This window comes from Podarcis pityusensis (assembly GCF_964106645.2).
Source record: "Podarcis pityusensis genome assembly, chromosome: 5".
NCBI lineage: Eukaryota > Metazoa > Chordata > Lepidosauria > Squamata > Lacertidae > Podarcis > Podarcis pityusensis.
In genome coordinates this window covers 65,685,451-65,705,514 of record NC_138032.1, presented here as the reverse complement: position 1 = coordinate 65,705,514, position 20,064 = coordinate 65,685,451, and the positions used below count along the sequence as shown (strand labels likewise).

At 40.9% G+C, this 20,064-nt stretch overlaps 2 protein-coding genes across 2 annotated transcripts in view; both read left to right on the top strand.

Annotated features, from left to right (window-relative positions):
• LOC308476748 (lipase member M-like) overlaps positions 1-20,064 on the top strand; it is a 112,201-nt gene that overhangs the window by 226 nt on the left and 91,911 nt on the right. The window lies entirely within an intron of this gene.
• LOC308476766 (lysosomal acid lipase/cholesteryl ester hydrolase-like) lies at positions 266-16,602 on the top strand. The gene is made up of 8 exons (XM_081004628.1): positions 266-391; positions 1,622-1,820; positions 8,027-8,136; positions 8,787-8,923; positions 13,541-13,687; positions 14,360-14,431; positions 15,571-15,636; positions 16,169-16,602. Exons 1-8 carry the CDS (start codon positions 370-372, stop codon positions 16,400-16,402), a joined length of 987 nt encoding a protein of 328 aa, XP_080860754.1. The 5' UTR covers positions 266-369; the 3' UTR covers positions 16,403-16,602.

Here is a 20,064-nt window from a genome sequence, read left to right as displayed (position 1 = left end):
CCTGCCTGAGTTACCCCAAAGAGGCTTGATGGATTATAATGGATGGATTTAGCTGACCCCAAGGCCAAATGACATGTTCTGTTTAATGCTTAATACATGGTGTATTGCTAGCTCCTTCTGGTTGCTTTTGTTCATTACAGCCAGAAGGGGAGGAAGGCAGGATCCAGGACTTTTTTCTCTTCTCCTCAGCACCATTGTCACTAAAATCCCATGTAGCACATCTAGATTTAGAATAAAGTTCTCAATTTGCTGAGAATTTCTTTGTTCTTGCAGAATGAAATAATCCAATATTGGGGGTACCCCAATGAAGAGCATGAAATCCTGACAGAGGATGGCTACTACTTGCAAGCAAACAGAATTCCTTATGGAATGCACAGTTCTGGGAAGACAGGTAATTTTGGAATGTAACTGGGCTTTATAGGGTTTTGTTTTTTTAAAGGAAAAGTACTGGCAGGATTCCACATAGCCCAGAGAAAACAAATGTGTGCATATAAATGCTCAGAATTACCATAGTTTCTGGGTTCAGAGTGGTTGAAGACAATAAGTCACATCCCACTGTGTGTGTTTTGATGTGATCTTAGTCTTCTTACCTACATTTTAAATGTCAGCACAGCAGCTTGTAATCTTCTGAAAGCTAAGAAAAGATGCCAAGGATAATTTGAATTGAACTCTGAACCAAACATGAACTGAACTACTTCATTTTGCAAGTGGGCAAATGTGAGCTGGAAGAAGTTGCTTTCTGAGCCGATCACAACGTGGTGGCATGGACTAAATGTTTAATTTATGCCGTGGAGCCAGGCCCTGCTCAAGACATTTTGCTGTTTGATGTGAAGGCCAACAGCTCTCTCCAATCCATTCCATGTACAGAAGCCATTCAGATGAGCCAAGGGACAACATCATTCATTTATATTAGGATATAAGGGTTGGGAAGTGGGACACGGGTGGCGCTGTGGGCTAAACCACAGAGCCTAGGACTTGCCAAACAGAAGGTCAGCGGTTTGAATCTCCGTGACGGGGTGAGTTCCCGTTGCTCAGTCCCTGCTCCTGCCAACCTAGCAGTTTAAAATCACCTCAAAGTGCAAGTAGATAAATAGGTACCGTCCCGGCGGGAAGGTAAACGGTGTTTCCGTGCTCTGCTCTGGTTCACCAGAAGCGGCTTAGTCATGCTGGTCACATGACCCGGAAGCTGTATGCCGGCTCCCTCGGCCAATAAAGCGAGATGAGCACCACAACCCCAGAGTTGGCCACGACTGGACCTAATGGTCAGGGGTCCCTTTACCCTTTACCTTATAAGGGTTGGGAACAATAGGGCATGTAACATGGTAATTATGAAGCTCTTTCTTCCAACTTCCCACTCAAAATCCTCTGCTACCTGAAGCAACTGCCTCATTCTGCATATCAATAGGGCCAGCCAAACTATTATTAAATAGTGCCCAAAGGTGGGACAGCCATAGCACATCACCTAGTTAGAAGTAATTATCTCTTTCATATACATAATTGTATCTATTCTGGACTAGAGGAGATCATCACAATGCACAATATTGATGAAGTGAACAGAAATTATCTAAAAGGTAGATTGTCTACAATATTATCTAATGCCCTTTATCTTGTTTTTCCCCAGGTCCTAGGCCAGTTGTTTTACTGGTACATGGTGTTTTGAGTGAAGGTAGGACCTGGATTGTAAATCCTCCCAACAATAGCCTAGGATTTGCTCTAGCAGATGCTGGCTATGATGTTTGGCTAATAAATAATAGAGGTACCAGCTGGTCTAGAAGACACAAGACTCTGTCAATTGACCAAGAAGAATTTTGGAATTTCAGGTACAGTATAAAGAAACAACTTGTAGCTTGGATAGTTGAGACAATTATAATGACTGCTGTCTCTGAAGTACAACTGCTACCAACATATCTTTTTTCCTTGTGTTGTGTTAGGGTCCTTCAGTCCTGGAAAGACTTCCCAAAGATGGCCAATGGTGGATTGTGGTTCCTTTTCTTAGCCAACATCAACATGACAAATTTCATGACTGAATTTTACATGCAGACTGAATTTCTTGGGCTCTGAGATGTCAATAAAGTGGTTTCCTAGACTGCCCTTGATGTGATTATACCATTCTGAAGGAAGTGGGTACATAGTTTAGGGTACTTTTGACCCCTTGCTTAAGAGTCAGGTGGCCATGATGCTACAGAGTGCTTTTCACCAGGTGCCCCAGCTGTGCCCCAATCTGGACGGGCATAGCCTAGCTTCTGTTGTCTATGCTCTGGGAACCTATAGGTTGGATTACTTCAACGCATAATACGTAGGGCTGCCTCTGAAGATGGTTTGGAAGCTTCAGCTGCTGCAGAATTTGGCAGCCAGGTTGCTTACTGGGACAAGATGGTTTGAACATAATTCTGGATCCACATGTCCTTCCACAGTGGGGACATAGGTTTCTGGGTGAGAGTTGATCACAGTGGCTTCCTCTTAGTTTGTTTCTCCTTTTTGCCATGAGTTTGTGCTTCTTTAAAGTCCATGACACCTTTGATAAAGGCTTTTCTGCAACTGGAGCACTCACAGGCCAGTGTTTCCCAGCTATCAGTCGTTATACTACATTTTTTTAGATTTGCCTTGAGATCATTTTTAAACCTCTTTTGTTGTCCACCGGTATTTCACTTTCCATTCTTAAGTTTGGACGAGAGTAGTTGCTTTGCAAGATGATAATCAGGCATCTGAACAAGATGACCAGTCCAACGAAGTTGATGTTGAAGAATCATTGCTTCCACCCTGGTGATCTTTGCTTCTTCCAGAATACTGACATTAGTTCACCTGTCTTCCTAAGTGATATGTACAATTTTTCAGAGACACCGTTGATGGAATCTTTTGAAGAGCTGGAGATGGTGTTTATAAATAGTCCATATTTCACAAATGTACAGTAAAGTTGGTAATACAATAATTGGTAGTACAATAATTGGTAACACAATAATTTATAAACAAGCATTTTGGTTTCCCTGCGAATTTACCTGGGAGACGAAAGAAAGGCTCCCGGGTAAGACCTGAGGGTCCACTACTTTCTACGTGAGACAAGGGTCAAGAGCTACCTTTGAGAGAGGACTGGTTTTGTTTTTATCTAGATCAGTTTCATCTATTTTATCATGAAAAAGCTTTAATAAAATTTAGAAGACCTCTGAAGGAAGCACTGTATTGGGAAGTTTTTAATGATTGATGTTTTATTATGTTTTTATATTTTGCTGGAAGCCACTCAGAGTAGACCATCTGGGGAAATTTTGATCATGGCAGCACACTCTACAGAATATCACAGACAACTGACTCCAAAACAGGCATTTCCTGTTCTTGCCCCTGCACTGTGGAATGCCCTTCCCTCTTCCATATGTAAAGCATCATCAGTGTGATTCCGTGCATTGTTCCTGATGTAGATCTTCATTTTCCACTTGGTCATAATGAGGACATTTATTGCCACCTTGTCCTGGGTGTAGATCTTCACTCACTGCTTCCTCCCTGGAGGGAAGTGGTCCAATTTTGTGGTTCACCTCCAGTGTCAGAATATATTAGGCTAATACTACTAATATATAAGGCCCTGAACAATTTGGTATTTAGATTACCTGATAGATGGCCCACTCTTGTACAGTGGTGCCTCACAAGACGAAATTAATCCGTTCCGCAAGTCTCTTCGTCTTGCGGTTTTTTCGTCTTGCGAAGCACGGCTATTAGCGGCTTAGCGGCTATTAACGGCTTAGCGGCTTAGCGGCTATTAACGGCTTAGCGGCTTAGGGGCTTCATGAAAAAGGAAACAAACTCGCAAGAACTCGCAAGATGTTTCGTCTTGCGAAGCAAGCCCATAGGGAAATTTGTCTTGCGGAACGACTCAAAAAACGGAAAACTCTTTCGTCTTGCGCATTTTTCGTCTTGCGCGGCATTCATCTTGCGAGGTACCACTGTACTGACTTGTTAGTTCCTCCAGACATATTGTGAAGACACACCTTTTTGCCCAGACATTCCAGGATGTCCACCTCTTAGACTGTAGAAAAGGACTTCTGAATTATTATTTAAAATTAACACAGTTGTGTGATTTCATATAATTTAATACAATTCTTTAAAATTATCCTTTAACATGTGGACAATGTACATATCTGACAACCTATTGGGCTAGTTTAAGGGTGATATAAATATTTAAAGAAATAATAAATATGTATCTATTTTCTGTTTCCTTACTCTTTCCATGGGACAATAAACTTACTATGCCATCCTCCAGATGACAGGGTTTTTTTTTTTTGTTTTTTTTTTGCAAGTAAGTTTTTATTCAGAATTTGTACAGGAAAAAAGAAAAAGGAACTAACAAATACAAAAATAAACATTTTAACATAAATTATTCATCCTATGTTCATACTATACAAAAAGAAAACATACAATCATACAAAAAATAATAATATAAACATTAGGCTCTCCTTAGCCTTTGACTTCCCTTCACCCTTTTGGTAAGTATCAAATAAATCCCAGGTTGCGTAATTAGTTTATTAAAGTTTATAATTATTAGCTGATAAAGTTTTTCTAATACCGCCAGTTCCTCCTATATATCCGTTCCAATATATTTCCAAAATTTACTCCAATTTTTTTGAAATTTCTGGTCGTCTTGGTCTCGTATTCTGCCTGTTAATCTATCTAGCTCGGCATAGTTGATCATTTTGACCTGCCAGTCACTTATGTTAGGTATAGTTTCTGTTTTCCAGTATTGTGCCAGCATAATTCTTGCGGCTGTGGTGGCATAGAGAAATATTTTTTTATCTTCATTTTTTATTTCCTTACCCATAATTCCCAGCAAAAAGGCCTCAGATCTTTTGGGGAAAGTATATTTAAAGACTTTTTTAAGTTCATTATAAATTGCTTCCCAAAAAACCTTCACCTTGTTGCATTGCCACCACATATGGTAGAGGTCTCCCTCCACTTCACCACATTTCCAGCATGTCTTATTTTCTGATCTATAGATTTTAGCCAATTTTGCCGGCGTAAGATACCATCTATAGAGCATTTTCCAAACATTTTCTCTCAAACTCGTACAGGCTGTAAATTTAATGTCTCTATTCCACAATTTCAACCACTTTTCAAACTCGATGTTATAGCCGAAGTCAGTTGCCCATTTAATCATTGCCTCTTTGACTTCCTCGTCTTTTGTATGCCATTCCAGTAATATGTCATATAATTTAGACAATGTTTTGTTTTTGCCTTCTATTATTTCTATATTGAATTTTGATTTCTTGTCCTCAAAGCCCATTTTTCTTTTATCTTGCTTTAACATATCATTCACCTGATGATATTGTAGCCAACCGGTGAATTGATTCTTTATTTCCTCATACGGTTTAAGTTTAAGCCCTTGTTCTGATTTTCTTACCAAATCTTCGTAAGTGGCTGTCTTCCCTTCCATGTTGGTTTTTTTTATTGTTAAGACCTCTACTGGTGAAATCCACCATGGTGTTTTTCTTTCGAGGAGGTTCTTATTTCTTTCCCAGGCCTGATATATTGGTCCCCTGAAAATATGATTTAAGAAAGCCCTGTGGACTTTCACCTTCTCGTACCAGAGATATGCGTGCCACCCATACCGATTATTGAAACCTTCTAAATCCAGTAGGTCTCTGTTCTCCAATTTTATCCAATCTTTTAGCCAAAGTAGGCACGCTGCTTCATAATATAGGCTCAGATCTGGGAGAGCAAAACCTCCTCTTTCCTTTTTATCAGTTAGTATTTTCATTTTAATGCTTGGTCTTTTCCCCTGCCAGATGAATTTCATCAGGGTTCTCTGCCATTCTTTACATTGTTTTAAACCTTTAATAACTGGAAGAGTTTGAAATAAAAACAACATCCTCGGCAAAACATTCATTTTAACCACTGCTATCCTCCCTGAAAAGGAAAATTTCATCCTCCCCCATATTTCCAGATCTTTCTTTATTTTTTTCCATGTAACTTCATAATTATCTTTGTATAGATTTATGTTTTTTGCCGTGATCCACACTCCCAAATATTTCACTTTTTTCACCACCATGATTTCCACTTTTTGTTCTAGATCTTTCGTTTCTTCCTTAGTTAGATTTTTAACCAGCATTTTAGTTTTATTCTTGTTTACTTTAAAACCTGCCACCTCTCCAAATTCCTCAATTTTTTGTAATGCTTCTTTTACACTATCTTGTGGATCTTCCAAAGTCAGAACAATATCGTCGACAAAGGCTTTAATTTTGAATTCCTTCTTTCCTACTCTAATTCCTTTCACTTCTGTTGCCTCCCTCAGTCTCTTATTAAGTACTTCTAAAATTACAATAAATAATAAGGGGGACAGGGGACAACCTTGTCTGGTCCCTTTATAAATGTTAAAATATTCTGTTGTATTATTATTTATCACCAGCTTTGCTTTCTGTTCTTTGTATATTGCTTCTATGCCTCTTCTAAATTTTTCGCCAATTCCCATCCTTTCCAAAACCTTCTTTAGGAAGTTCCAGGAAACATTATCAAATGCCTTTTCGGCGTCTATGAAAACCAGTGCGGCTTTTCTGTCTATTTTCATGTCCAAGTATTCAATAATGTCAATCAAATTCCTTACATTATCCCGTAATTGTCTCCCTGGGAGAAATCCTGTTTGATCACCATGGATTTTATTAATCAAGACCTTCTTTAATCTTTCCGCCATTATGTCTGCAAATAGCTTATAATCATTATTTAATAATGAGATTGGCCTATAGTTCTTTACTTCCATAGTGTCCACCTCTTTTTTAGGAATCAATGTAACATAGGCTTCCTTCCAGGTATTAGGTATCTTTCCTTCTCTCAATATATTGTTCATAACCTCTCCCAGCACTGGTGATATTTGGTTAATTAATATTTTATAATATTTGGCCGGAAGGCTGTCCGGTCCCGGCGCCTTCTCAGCTTTCATCTTTTTAATAGCCTTTTTTATCTCTTCCTGTGTTATTATCTCATCTAGTGCTGCTCTTTCATCTTCTACAATTTGTTCCAGATGATGTTTTTGCAAAAATTGATCTATTTCTTGTTCTGTTTCCTCTCCTCTTTTGTACAAATCCTTATAGTATCTTTGGAATATTCTTTTTATTTCTTTTGGTTCTTCCATAATCATATCTCCTTCTTTTATTTTACTGATCGTACTCAACTTCTTCCTTTCTCTCAACTGCCACGCTAGGTATTTCCCTATCTTATTTGCGGACTCAAAGTTCTTTTGATTCATCCTCTTAATTTTCCACTCTGTCTCTTGGTTAATTATTGTAGCAAATTTAGCTTGTAATATTTTTAAGTTCTGTTTTAAACTCTCTTCACTAGGGTTAACAGTTAATTTTCTTTCATTTTCCATAATCTGTGTTAAAATCTGCTCTTTCTTTTTTTCCTTTTCTTTTCTTAATTGGGTATTTTTCTGAATAAAAAAACCCCTCATGACCGCTTTTCCTGCGTCCCACACCATCTCTATGGAAGTTTCTCCATTTAAGTTCCACCTAAAGTATTCTTCAATTGTTTCTATAGCCTTATTTACTATCCTTTGATCATTAAATAAATATTCATTCATTCTCCATCTGGCTGTTTTAACCTCTCTACCTTTTAACTCCATGGAAACTGCACTATGATCAGATAAAGTTCGAGGCCAAATTTCAGACTTAATTAAGTTCTGTACCAATTCCCTCGAGACCCAAATACTGTCTATCCTCCCCCAGCTCTGATTCGGATTTGAAAAAAAAGTGAATTGTTTTGCAGTAGGGTTATTAAATCTCCAAACATCCATCAATCCCAAATTATTTACCATGTCAAAGAAAGATCGTGGTAGTTTACCTTCTTTCCCATCTTGTCTTTTTGTTAATCTATCCATATTCGGCGTCACCACCCCATTAAAATCTCCCATCAATATCATTTTACCTGATGTATTGTATCTTTTCATACCTGACACCTGATGTATTGTATCTTTTGAATTTATACACTAGTGTCCATAATTGTATGCAATTGCAGACAAGCAACATTTCACCTATATTCTGTGTTTGTCTTTCAGCTTTCATGAAATGGCAATTTATGATATTCCAGCAACCATAAACTTTATTCTGCAGAAAAGTAAGCAAAAAAACTTGTATTATATTGGCCATTCCCAGGGAGGTACGTTGGGTAAGTTAAGAAGAAAGAGAATGAAATGGCTTTTATTTTCTCGCCTTCCTGCATTATCAGCATTATCAGGGACCTACTGGGGATGTGGTTAAGTCTCATGACTATTGGGAAGACTAGTTCAGAAAAGAAAAGAAAGGAAAGAAAAGAAAAGGTTAAAGCACAGCTTAAAAAGGGGGGGAGAGAGAGAGCAGAGCTCACATATGTTCTATGAGAAAGTCTTTTCAGGATCAGGACTTCAGTAGTCAAATTGGGGCAGCATATACAGCTGCCATCAGTTCCACAGTCATGAAGAATGTCCATTTGTGGTGCGAGGGAGCAAAGACCAGCAGGCATAAAATAAGTGGATTCTGCTTAGACCTGATATCTGACACATTCTCTTGAAAACTCCAGTGCCTAACTTAGGCAGATGGACACCCAGCATCCCAAAAGAAAATTGCCCTGAATTTGTTGAATGACAGGCATTTCAAAAGAAGAGAGATGGGAAACTTTTGACCTTGCAGATATTTGGACTGCAGCTCCCATCATTCCCATCAAGCATGGCTGATGGGCTCAAGGTCCAGCAACACCTGGAGAGCCACAGGTTTTTTTTAATATCTCTTATTTGTTTGTTTGTTGCAAGTGCTATGTTTAGAATTCTTTCTTTTTTCCAGGTTTTATTGCCTTTTCAAGCATGCCACAACTTGCTCAAAAGGTTAAACTCTTCATGGGCTTGGCTCCTCCCGACACATTGGCAGGCTTGAAAGGACCCTTTTCTTTACTTCTAAACCTTCCTCAAGAATTGACAAAAGTAAGTATTGCTCAAGTTGTTGCCATTGTGCAAACCCAGAATTTTAATATATATTTTTCTTATGCATCTTTATAGAGAGTTAGTCTTCCTGCCATCCATTTCGTTTCTTTATCTCAAAGTTGAGTGTGAGCTTCGGACTTCCGGTGTGATCGCCATGTCCTTTGGCAGCTTTCCCATGGCACCAGACTCCACTTGTGCAATTTATCAAGGATAATATGGGGACAATTATCCCTGGTGACCCCCCCCCCCAGGGCAGGGGGGATTTCTCACCTGCGGGTTGTCCGATATCTGCCGCTTGCTACAATGGAATGCGGGGGCAGGGACGCTGGGTGCTTAACATTGCTTGAATTGGAAACTCTCAATTGCCAGAGCCATGAGCGGGAGTATTCCTGTTCCTTAAAAAATATTTCGATTCAGACTTTGAAACAGGTGTGTTCTGGAAAGAAGGAGACGAAAAGGACCTGCTAAATAAACCAGTCACTGAGTGCTAAGGTTTGATCTGGAAAGGGCTTTCGTTGTTTTGCTGCGGTATACATGAGGTGAGCATCTGTTTCTTTTCTATACTTGCTACTTCATGACTTGATAAGCCTCACAAAGAAAGATTTAATTAACTAAATGGAATGCAAGAGGAACTGTACAAAAACTTGAGAATTTGAAGATTTATGGCGCGGATCTCTATAGAGATGTCTAACTGGAACTGGCAAGATATGAAGGGACTTTGTACAAAAACATGATTAGATATACTCTCGGCTTGGGATGATAAAATGGCACAAATTATGGTGCAATAGAAAAAGAAAGGGCCTCTCTAGGGGGGTTGAAAACAACCGATGGATTACAACCAGGGAATATTTCACACAAGAAATTACCGTACATTTGCTTGCATGGATTTCTGTTGCATATGAATTAATATTAAAGTGAAGGTGAATCTTTGATCTTTGCAAGCTTCCCCTAGGGCCTGGGGGGGAGCAAAGCTTGGATTTTAGAGGAACCAAACAACTACTAACAGTGAAATATCCCTTATGGCACTGCCTCCTACTGAAGACCCTTGTCTGGATTTGCAAAACATCAGTTCGTTAAAAGACTCGAAGGATTGCTATGTTTTAAATGTTATCAAACAAAGGAAAGCTGGAAGACAGCCCAGAGTCCTGGAAGACAAGATCGTGGAATGAAAAGGGGACCTCTGAGGGGGACTGCATTGAAAAACAATTGATGAGCAAACAACAGGAAGAACAAAATTCCTTTTGCATGCTAACACACATATGGATTTGTTAAATATGACTGAAAGTTGCATACCAGTGACTGTTATGATAAGATAAAGGATTAAGATCAGAATTATCTCAGGGTCTTGTGAAAGAACAATGTTAAACAACAATTGATGTCCTACTACTACTGGTCCACAATAGAAAGTGTCCTCTCATATTGTATCACAGTATGGTACATTGGCTTGACAGCCACGGACAGAAAGTCTTTACAGAGGGTGGTGAACACAGCACATGATATCATGGGCTGTCCCCTGAGCCTGCTAGATGACATCGCAAGGGATTGTTGCCTTAGGAGAGTGAGAAAAATTCTCAGGGACGATTCACACCCCGGCCAGCACCTCTTTAATCTTCTACCCTCGGGCAGGAGATATAGAAGTATAATCAGTCGTACCAACAGGCTAAAAAACAGTTTCTATCCGTGGGCTGTTAGGCTGCTGAACGGAAAATAATATAGTGCAACTGACTTTCGGGGTTGGTGTGTTGTGTGACAAGCTCGGGGGGGGAAGCTCGGTTAATTTCATTGTACACAGGTTGTACATTGACAATAAAGGTATTATTATTAGAATTATGATGGGAACAATCAGGAGAGAAAAGGCAGGAACAAGAAACAAAATATTTTCTCCTGACCAGCCAGAACATGGGAAGCCTCTGTAAATTATATACAGTGGTACCTCGGGTTAAGTACTTAATTCGTTCCAGAGGTCCGTTCTTAACCTGAAACTGTTCTTAACCTGAAGCACCACTTTAGCTAATGGGGCCTCCTGCTGCCGCCATGCCGCCGGAGCACGATTTCTGTTCTCATCCTGAAGCGAAGTTCTTAACCCGAGGTACTATTTCTGGGTTAGCGGAGTCTGAAGCATATGTAACCTGAAGCATATGCAACCTGAAGTGTATGTAACCTGAGGTACCACTGTAATCGGGAATGTATGATTGGCTTTGTTATTTGGATTATGATGTGGCAAGATTTGATAAGTTATTAATTGGAGTGTTATTGATGAAAAAGTAATAAAAATTATTTTTAAAAGGAGTGTGAGCTTGAAGAATTAGAAGGTAGTGACTTAAGATTTGGATCACATGGACATTTGTGGTATGACAAGGTCAGAGTCACCATGGACTTTTTTATTTTATCAGACATACTATATTGAGGATATAGAATATATAAAAACATATGTGAAGATACCATTGTGGATCTCAAAACTAGAAGCACTTCATAGAAAAGTGTCTATAGGCAAAGAGAAATGGTTAATATACCAAGAATAATTCTTCTTTGGCAATCACTCATAGCCCAGTAGGATTGTCTTCCAAGAGCACAGTCTTAAGAGGGAGTCCCTAAGTGATTGCATCCTTCCACAGTGGGGAAATAGGTTTTCAGACGGGAGCTGCTGATGGCTAGAGTTTGCCAGACATACCTTCCTCTTAGTTCGTTTCTCCTTGCAGCCATGAGTTCGTGCTTCTTCAAAGTCCATGACACCTTCAGTAAAGGCTGTTCTCTAACTGGAGTGTTAGCAGGCCAGTGTTTCAGAGTTATCAGTGCCTATACTACATTTTTAAAGATTTGCCTTGAGAATCTCTTTAAACCCCTTTTGTTGTCCACAGTCTTATTGCCACCAAGTATTTTTATAGTGGAATCAGGAAGACTGTAAACTTAAAGAGGGATTTAACTTATATTAAAAAGACTTTCAGTATAGAAAAAAATTGACAGACTTTGAAATACAGTTGTGTATGGATGATTAACATGTCATGGTCACTGTGAGTGGGTCTTCAATGTACAAATTGCTGTTGAAATTTGAAATGCAAGAATAACAAGTTAAGGAATGTATGATGAAACAATGGGGACGTATTTGGATTAAGGGTTAAAATACACATTGCGTTCTCACTGGATGAGTTGAATAAGGTTCACAAATACCTGATAGAGAAGGTATCAGAAGTTCTTTATTGTCCTATCTTTTTTCCTTTCTTCTCCTTTTATTTCTATATATTTTCTTCTTCTTTCTCCTTTTCTCTATCTTTCTCCTCTTTTCTCTATTTCCCTTTTCCTTTTTTTGATAATTTTATTTGCATACGCTTTATAAATTCCAATAAAATCTATTTTTTAAAAGGGAAAGAAAAAAGTGCCAGTGTGGTGTAGTGGTTAAGAGTGGTAGACTCGTAATCTGGTGAACTGGGTTCGGGTCCCCGCTCCTCAACATGCAGCTGCTGGGTGACCTTGGGCTAGTCACACCAGTGGCGTAGCGTGGGGGGTGCCAGGGGGGCCGGCCGCACCGGGCGCAACATCTGGGGGGGGCGCGCTCGCTGCCTCCGGAGTCGCCGAAGAGCCTCGGGCGCAGGCTGTAGCAGAGCCCCATGTCTCGTGGAACCGACGAGCTGTGCGCGCGCCCGGGCTGAAGGCGTCCGGCAGGCAGCGGCTCTCAGCCCCGCGCGTCAGGGCCGCGGAGGACGTGCCAGGCAGCCCCTCCTCACAGCCCCGCCTCCGCTGCTGCTGCTGCAGCTGCTGGGCCATGTTGCATTTTCCTCGCCTCTCTGCCCCCCTCCTCCTCCGGGCAAGCGGCGTGGTTTGGGCGGCAGCGCCAGCAGCAACTCGACTCAGATCGGCAGGTTAGGGGTTGGGGGGGCGCAAATTACTTGCCTTGCCCCGGGTTAGGGGGCGCAAATTACTTGCCTTGCCCTGGGTGCTGACAACTCACGCTACGCCGCTGAGTCACACTTCTTTGAAGTCTCTCAGCATTACTCACCTCACAGAGTGTTTGTTGTGGGGGAGGAAGGGAAAGGAGATTGTTAGCTGCTTTGAGACTTCTTAGGGTAGTGATAAACCGGGATATCAAATCCAAACTCCCCCCCTCCTCCCCCTCCCCCTTCTCCTTTTTGGTGGCTGCTCCCAGACAGGATGAAGACTCTGTCACAGTCAGGGATGCTAGAAAGGAATGATTGACATTCCAACCTGCATGCGACACAACCGGTACCATTTGCGTTCAGCTTCTGCCAAATACTCTGTTATTCATCTTACTGTCCTCTATTGAGAATGCCCTTTTCCAGGACCCACTCCCAAACTTTTTATGAATTATTAAGAAGGCCTCATCTGCCAATCTTAACACCTGAGAGGCTGTGTGGGAGGGAGGTGGTTGGAGTGCACCTCCTTAGAAATCTCTCCTCAGCTATCCAGAGCCAGGCCTACATCAGGACCTGGAAGCAAAATTGCCTAGAAAGCCCCGGCATATCATCTTGAGCGTGCTTGAAGAAAAGTGATATATAACTGTAACATAAAGGAGATCTATTCCTAACAGGAACCTTAATGTTTACTTCCAAGAAAGGACAGTTATTTAGTAATGCTTTGGATTTTTTATTTTATTTTTTACAGCTTATATGGGGCAAAAAAGAATACTGCCTTTTCAATAACAAACTAAAAGCCATCAATGCCAAGATCTGCAGTTATCCAGGGATTGATAGACTTTGTCTTGAAGGCATTTTCTTACTTTATGGACGCAATGAGAAAAACCTAAATGTGGTAGGTAGTTTTATTCTCTATCATTTATTTCTTTTTGAAAGAACTTGCTGTGTATATATACAAAACAACAACAGAAAATCAATCAAACAAAATATAGTATTTGGCGTAATTTTGAGTTCCTTTACACTTCTCTTCCATGGTGAAATCCTAGCGGCCTATTCCAATAAATGCTAATCTTTCTTTTAAATTTTATTTTCAAAATTAACTTCACGTCTAGTAGGTAGTTGGTCACTTACTCGTCGCCATAGAGGAGGAAATGCACCACACTCCAAATATCAAAGAAGTCTCAGAGTGGCTTATTTTAATTGTTTATGCTAAGCTCCAGATGCAAAGATAGGAAGAATTCCTATAGCGGGGCGGACTGTGATGAGGTGAACTTCCTGCCTGTTCCATGTGCTGTTCAGGTGCTCACTGTTGAGAGGCAACTTCAAGGCCCCTGTTCTTCCTTCTTATGGCTCTTTATCAGCTGGATTCACTATGGGTGGGGGATACACATCTAGGTACCCAGACACCTCTTCATCGGAAACCTGCTTCCTTGTGCTACATGCAAGTGTCTGTATGCTGCACTACCTTGATTGCCATGACCTATTGCTTTGTAAATAAATGTGTTCCTTGAAACCTCTTCAAGAATGGGAATATAAAAAAGCATTTTCTTTCATATCATTCTTCCAGAGTCAAGCAGATGTGTATCTTGGAATTTACCCTGATTTTACTTCTGTAAAAACTATCATACACTGGAGTCAGGTATGTTCTAACAAATACCTTCTCAGCATTTGAAAACATGGGAGTCAAAAGTCTGACGTTTTGACTTGCCTGTTTACTTTCTTATGTTTGTGTTTTGGTTCTAAGGTTTCCATTTCATTTTATAAAAGTGTAGTTTTCAAGATTACTGGACCACTCAAAAGTTATATTCTAGCTACAGTAGTACCTCGGGTTAAGAACTTAATTCATTCCGGAGATCCGTTCTTAACCTGAAACTGTTCTTAACTTGAGGTACCACTTTAGCTAATGGGGCCTCCTGCTGCTGCTGCGCCGTCGCCATGTGATTTCTGTTCTCATCCTTAACCCGAGGTACTATTTCTGGGTTAGCAGAGCCTGTAACCTGAAGCGTCTGTAACCCGAGGTACCACTGTACTTCAATATTCAAACATGAACTGTAACAACTCTTTGGATTTCATGGGAAGAACACAGGAAGCTGCCCTTTACTGAATCTGCCCATTGCTCCTTTGAGTTCAGTATTATCTACTGATGGGGGTGAAGACAGGAAAACAGTTAGTGGAACTGCAGGCAGTTAAAGGCAGAGCCCATTCTCCTTGCTGCTGTGTTCTACAAGGGCAACACCGAGACTAAGTAGGAAGCTGACAGGCAGGCAGGGGGTGGGTGGAGGAGGGAAGATGGAGGTTGGTGGGGTACTGCCCCATTCACCCGAGTGCACTAACATCCACTGGTGCTGGGAATCCTCATTACGCAGAAGGTGAAACATATTGCAGTGGTCTTGGCAGCTGAAGATTAGTGAAGGCTGGGCAAAAGAAGAGGTCATTATTGTGGGCATAGGCACCAATTCTATGGGGTGAGGATAGCTCCTCTCTCCCAACATATGCGGGAATGGGGCTGAACTCCCTCAATCTTGAGGGGCCGGGCTCAGTTTTTTAATATTTTCTCACAAATGAGGATGATAGATATGTTAATAACCTTCTACCTGACTTTCTACTTTCCACTGTTTTAAGCAGAGCTTATGGGCCAGGGTGGATGGGTGGGAATTGTGATAACCAAGATCCCAAGAGTTTGATTTTTTTATTGTGTTTTCCATCTTTCAAGAGGCTTTTGTATTTTGAACATGCACCAAATTTCAAATTGTGTATAAGTGTTTTCCATCTTTTTAGGTTGCTAAAACCAACCAATTTAAGTATTTTGATTATGGATCAAAGAACAAAGCTATCTACAACATGGTAAGTGTTTTGGATTCTATTGAGAGATTTTGGCGGCAGGTTAAACATTAAATGAGAACCGTGTTGTGATTTCTGAATTCTTATATAATTCCTTTGGAAAAGACGCAGAACTGGTTGTAATTATGGGTTTATCTACGAAAGTGTATGCATTTAATGAGTAGCAACATAGAAAACTGTCTTATGCCAAGTCAGACTATTGCGCCATCTATCTCTCTATACTGATTTGCAGCAGCTCTGATTCCAAGCCCTACTAGAGAACCTGAGAGACCTATGACCTTCTACACACAAACCAGACCCTCCCTCTGTCCTGAAGAGCACGTCCTCCTCATGAGCCATGAGGGCTCTCATTCCTTTTGCTATTCTTACTGCTCCAGAGTAAGGAGTTGGATACTTAATAGATAGTTAAAGAATGATTTTCAAGGGACAGATGTTAGACATTCAATGTATCTGAAGATCCAAAAGATGTCTTTAAAAAGAGGAAAATAAATAAAAGTGAACCTAATTTTCATCTTTCTGTTCTTTTTCTCAACAGAGTACACCCCCATTTTATAAGATAGAAGACATTACTGTGCCAACAGCTGTGTGGAGTGGTGGGAATGACATTGTTGTAACCAAAAAGGCTATTGAACGGCTGCTCCCTCGAATCCCTCATTTAGTTTTCTATAAGAATATTCCTGATTGGCAACATTTTGATTTTACCTGGGGTCTTGATGCACCAGACCAGTTGTTTAAGGATGTACTTTGTCTGATGCAAAAGTTCAAATAAAGTCTTAATATGAGGGGCAGAACATATATATGATATTAATGCCTTTTAATAAAGTCTTAGATTGATTGTTTTCTGTACTTATGTTCTTCCTTTCTGTCGCAAATAATATTAAAGGTGGCTAGAAATAACAAAGGGATCTAAGGAAGAAAAACACATAACAAAAATGATGGTAAAAAAGTAACAACAAGCTGGTGCACAGCCTCTAGTACTACTTATTATAACAATATGCATATTTATATTATATTGCGTAACCATGCATTATAGAATAAACTTGCTTCTGTTCTGCAATGAATCATGAAATTCCTTACCCGAGATTTCCCCACCCCCTTTAAAATGTAATAGAACAATTAGTTGCAAAGTAAAATGTACTCTGCATTTATATTGTTCAGTGTTGTCATATTGAACAGAATCCTAATTACAGTGGTACCTTGGGTTAAGTACTTAATTAGTTCTGGAGGTCTGTTCTTAACCTGAAACTGTTCTTAACCTGAAGCACCACTTTAGCTAATGGGGCCTGCTGCTGCATGATTTCTGTTCTCATCCTGAAGCAAAGTTCTTAACCCAAGATACTATTTCTGGGTTAGCGGAGTCTGTAACCAGAAGCGTATGTAACCTGAAGCGTATGTAACCGAAGGTACCACTGTATCTAAATTGATTGTGCAGCAAACGTCTAGATGAGGTTTGAGTCCAGAAATTAGACATAAATCATATCAGTATTTTTAAAATGTTTTTATTGGTTTTTCACAGTAGAATAGTAAACACAAATACAAACAAAACAAAACTTGGAGTACAATTTGTTGCAGTTGATAAAAACAATGAGCAACAATTTCATTTCTAGAAATCACTTTTGCTAATTGATTGAGCTAAGATGCTTCAAAGTATTTACCGTATTTTTCGCTCTATAACACGCACCCGACCATAACACGCACATAGTTTTTAGAGGAGGAAAACAAAAAAAAAAAAAACATTCTAAACGAAACAGTGGATGTATGATTTTTGTGGTTCATGCTGTGGCCACAGACATGTGATCTGACGGTGAGTTTGGGTAGCCCAATGCAAAAATCCTGAGGATCCATGTGGATACGTGCTTTGTAACCATGTTTTAAGTGGGGAGGAAGGAAAAGCACTCAAGGGACAAGGAACACGCGTGGGGTGGGTGGAGAAGGATGCTGTTAATAATGCAGAAGAGGGGTATAAGAGGAGAAGGCTCCTCTCCTCTCCCACTTTGCTCCTTTAAAGGCTCTGCTTCTATTCCTCCTCCCCGGCTCGCTGAAAAAAACAGCTCCGGACTCATGTAAGCGGCTCCTCTCCTCTCCTGCTTTGCTCCTTTAAAGCAAGCAGGCTCTCTGTCCGTCTCTCCTCCCCACTCAGCGGCTCTTCTCCCGCTTTGCTGCTTCAAAGCAAGCCATGGAGGAGGGTAGGAAGGGGAACCATGGATCCTCTGCTCACGAGTGCAGCAGATCCCCCCGCCATCCGTAGGCATTCGCTCCATAAGATGCACAGAAATTTCCCCTTACTTTCTAGGAGGAAAAAAGTGAGTGTTATGGTGCAAAAAATACGGCAAAAGGTTTGGGAAGCCTATGCCACCCTGAAACCTGTGTCTCCACAGCCAATTAATGTATAAACAATTTGTCCCAACCTTGGGCCTCAAATAGTTGTGTGGTTAACCCAGGGCCGTCTTTAGCAGATGCGGCACCGGGGTGCAAATATCTGCCCAGCACCCCCAAATTACCATGGATAGTGTTGGCTGGTGCACTGCCAGCCATGGGAAGGGGGGGCGCAACTCTCCCCCATGCTGCTGCAGGACAGCGATCCCTGTAGAGGTATGGGAGGGAAGTTGCACCCCTTTCAAGCCTCTGCGGGAGGAGAGGAATCCCCACAGAGGCTTGGGAGGGAAGCTGCACACCCGCCATCCTTATGGTTGGCGGGGTGCAGCTGGTGGGTGTGCAGGGAAAGGGAAGGCCACTGGCAAAGCCGCGCAGCTCCCCCACTTGCTGGGGGTGCCCCTAAGAGGCCGGAGCCCTGGCGCAACATACCCTTAAGCCCTATGGGAAAGACGGCTCTGGGTTAACCCTTTCTTGGTGGTCAAACACCTTCATTTACCTCAAGGACCGCCTCTTCCCATATGAACTGACCTGAATCACATCACTTGACACCTTTCTTTGTGTGCTTCCGCTGTGAGAGATCCAGAGGGCAACGGCACGAAAACAGGCCTTTCCTGTGGTGGCTCCTCCTTGTGGAATGCTCTCTCCAGGGAGGCTTGCCTGGTGCCTTCATTAAATCTCTTTAGGTACCAGGCAAAAACAATGCTCTTCTCTCAGGCCTTTGGCTAATTAAATAATCTATGGTCTTCTAAATTCTTTGTGTGTGGTGGGGTATTCCTTTTGTATGTTACCACAATATGTATGTTTGTGTTTTCGTATTATAAACCACCCTGTGATTCTTTGATTAAGGGTGGTATAAACATTGAATTAATCATCATCATCACCATCCTATTAGCTTCAGTAACAAAATGGATAACATTCAAAACCCTTGCCTTTGAATCAGCTATTCTGTGACTAGGCATGTTGTTATATGTTTATTTATATCCCACCTTTTTCCCTGACAGGGACTCTCCTGGTTTTCTTTTAATGTCATGAAAGGCTTTTCGGCTTTGTTCTGCAGTCAGACCAAAGCGCACTTTCACTCTTTCTTTAAATGTGAGATAATCAGAGGTTTCATCTTCTCTTAAATCTGCGTATATCTCACTCAAAATTCCACATATTTGTGGGCATAAGTACAGCATCCAGTTTTCCTCAGGGGTATTTAAGTCTTTACAGGACCATTCAAAACTAAACAGGAATGCCTGTACATCATCACCTTTGACATACTTTGAAAATCTCTTTATATTAGCTGAGGTAAAATTTCCACCACCCCCCAACAATGGTTGCGGCAGTTCTGCTCTCAGTTTAATTTCCTCCATTTTTAAAATAAACATGTATTTTTCATGGGCCATCTTGGCCTCCCTTTCTCTCTCTCCCCCCCCCCCCATGAGCTACTTTGCTCTCTCTCTCTGCCATAGCTCTCTCAGCCTGTATCTGTGCTAACTGAATGTCAACTTGATTCTGACTTGTTCAGCTGCTAATTTTGCCTTTTCTCTTTCTGCTTCAACTTTATGTTTTTCTTTCCCTGCTTCAGCTTTGGCCAATTCAAATCTTAGCCTCATCATTTCTAATTCAGTATTAGGATTCTCTTCACATTCAGCAGCTCCCTGCACTGGGTCCTCCCGAGTCTCTTTTGCTTGGCTCTTGCTGGCCATTTTCTGGCAGAAATTTTCCCCTCTTTTAATAAAATAACCTCAATACTGTATTAAACTGGATGTTCTGTATCTGTGGGCATGTTTCTGTGTGGGTTTTAACTTCGTATCATGGCGCTGCCACCAATTAATATGTGACGGTGCGACGGCCCTTTCCCCCCCAGCGCCATTGGGCCCGCCCTCACTTAAATATAGTGCACCCACCTCACAGAACCCCAATTCCATAAATTCCCACAAACTACCCCAGATTATCTTGTGGGGGACTTGTGTGAGGGAAAACTTAATAATTTGGAGTCTCAGGCATGATTTGATCAAATAAACAATAGAGATTTTATTTAACAAATGAAGTTTATGACAGAAGTGGGTA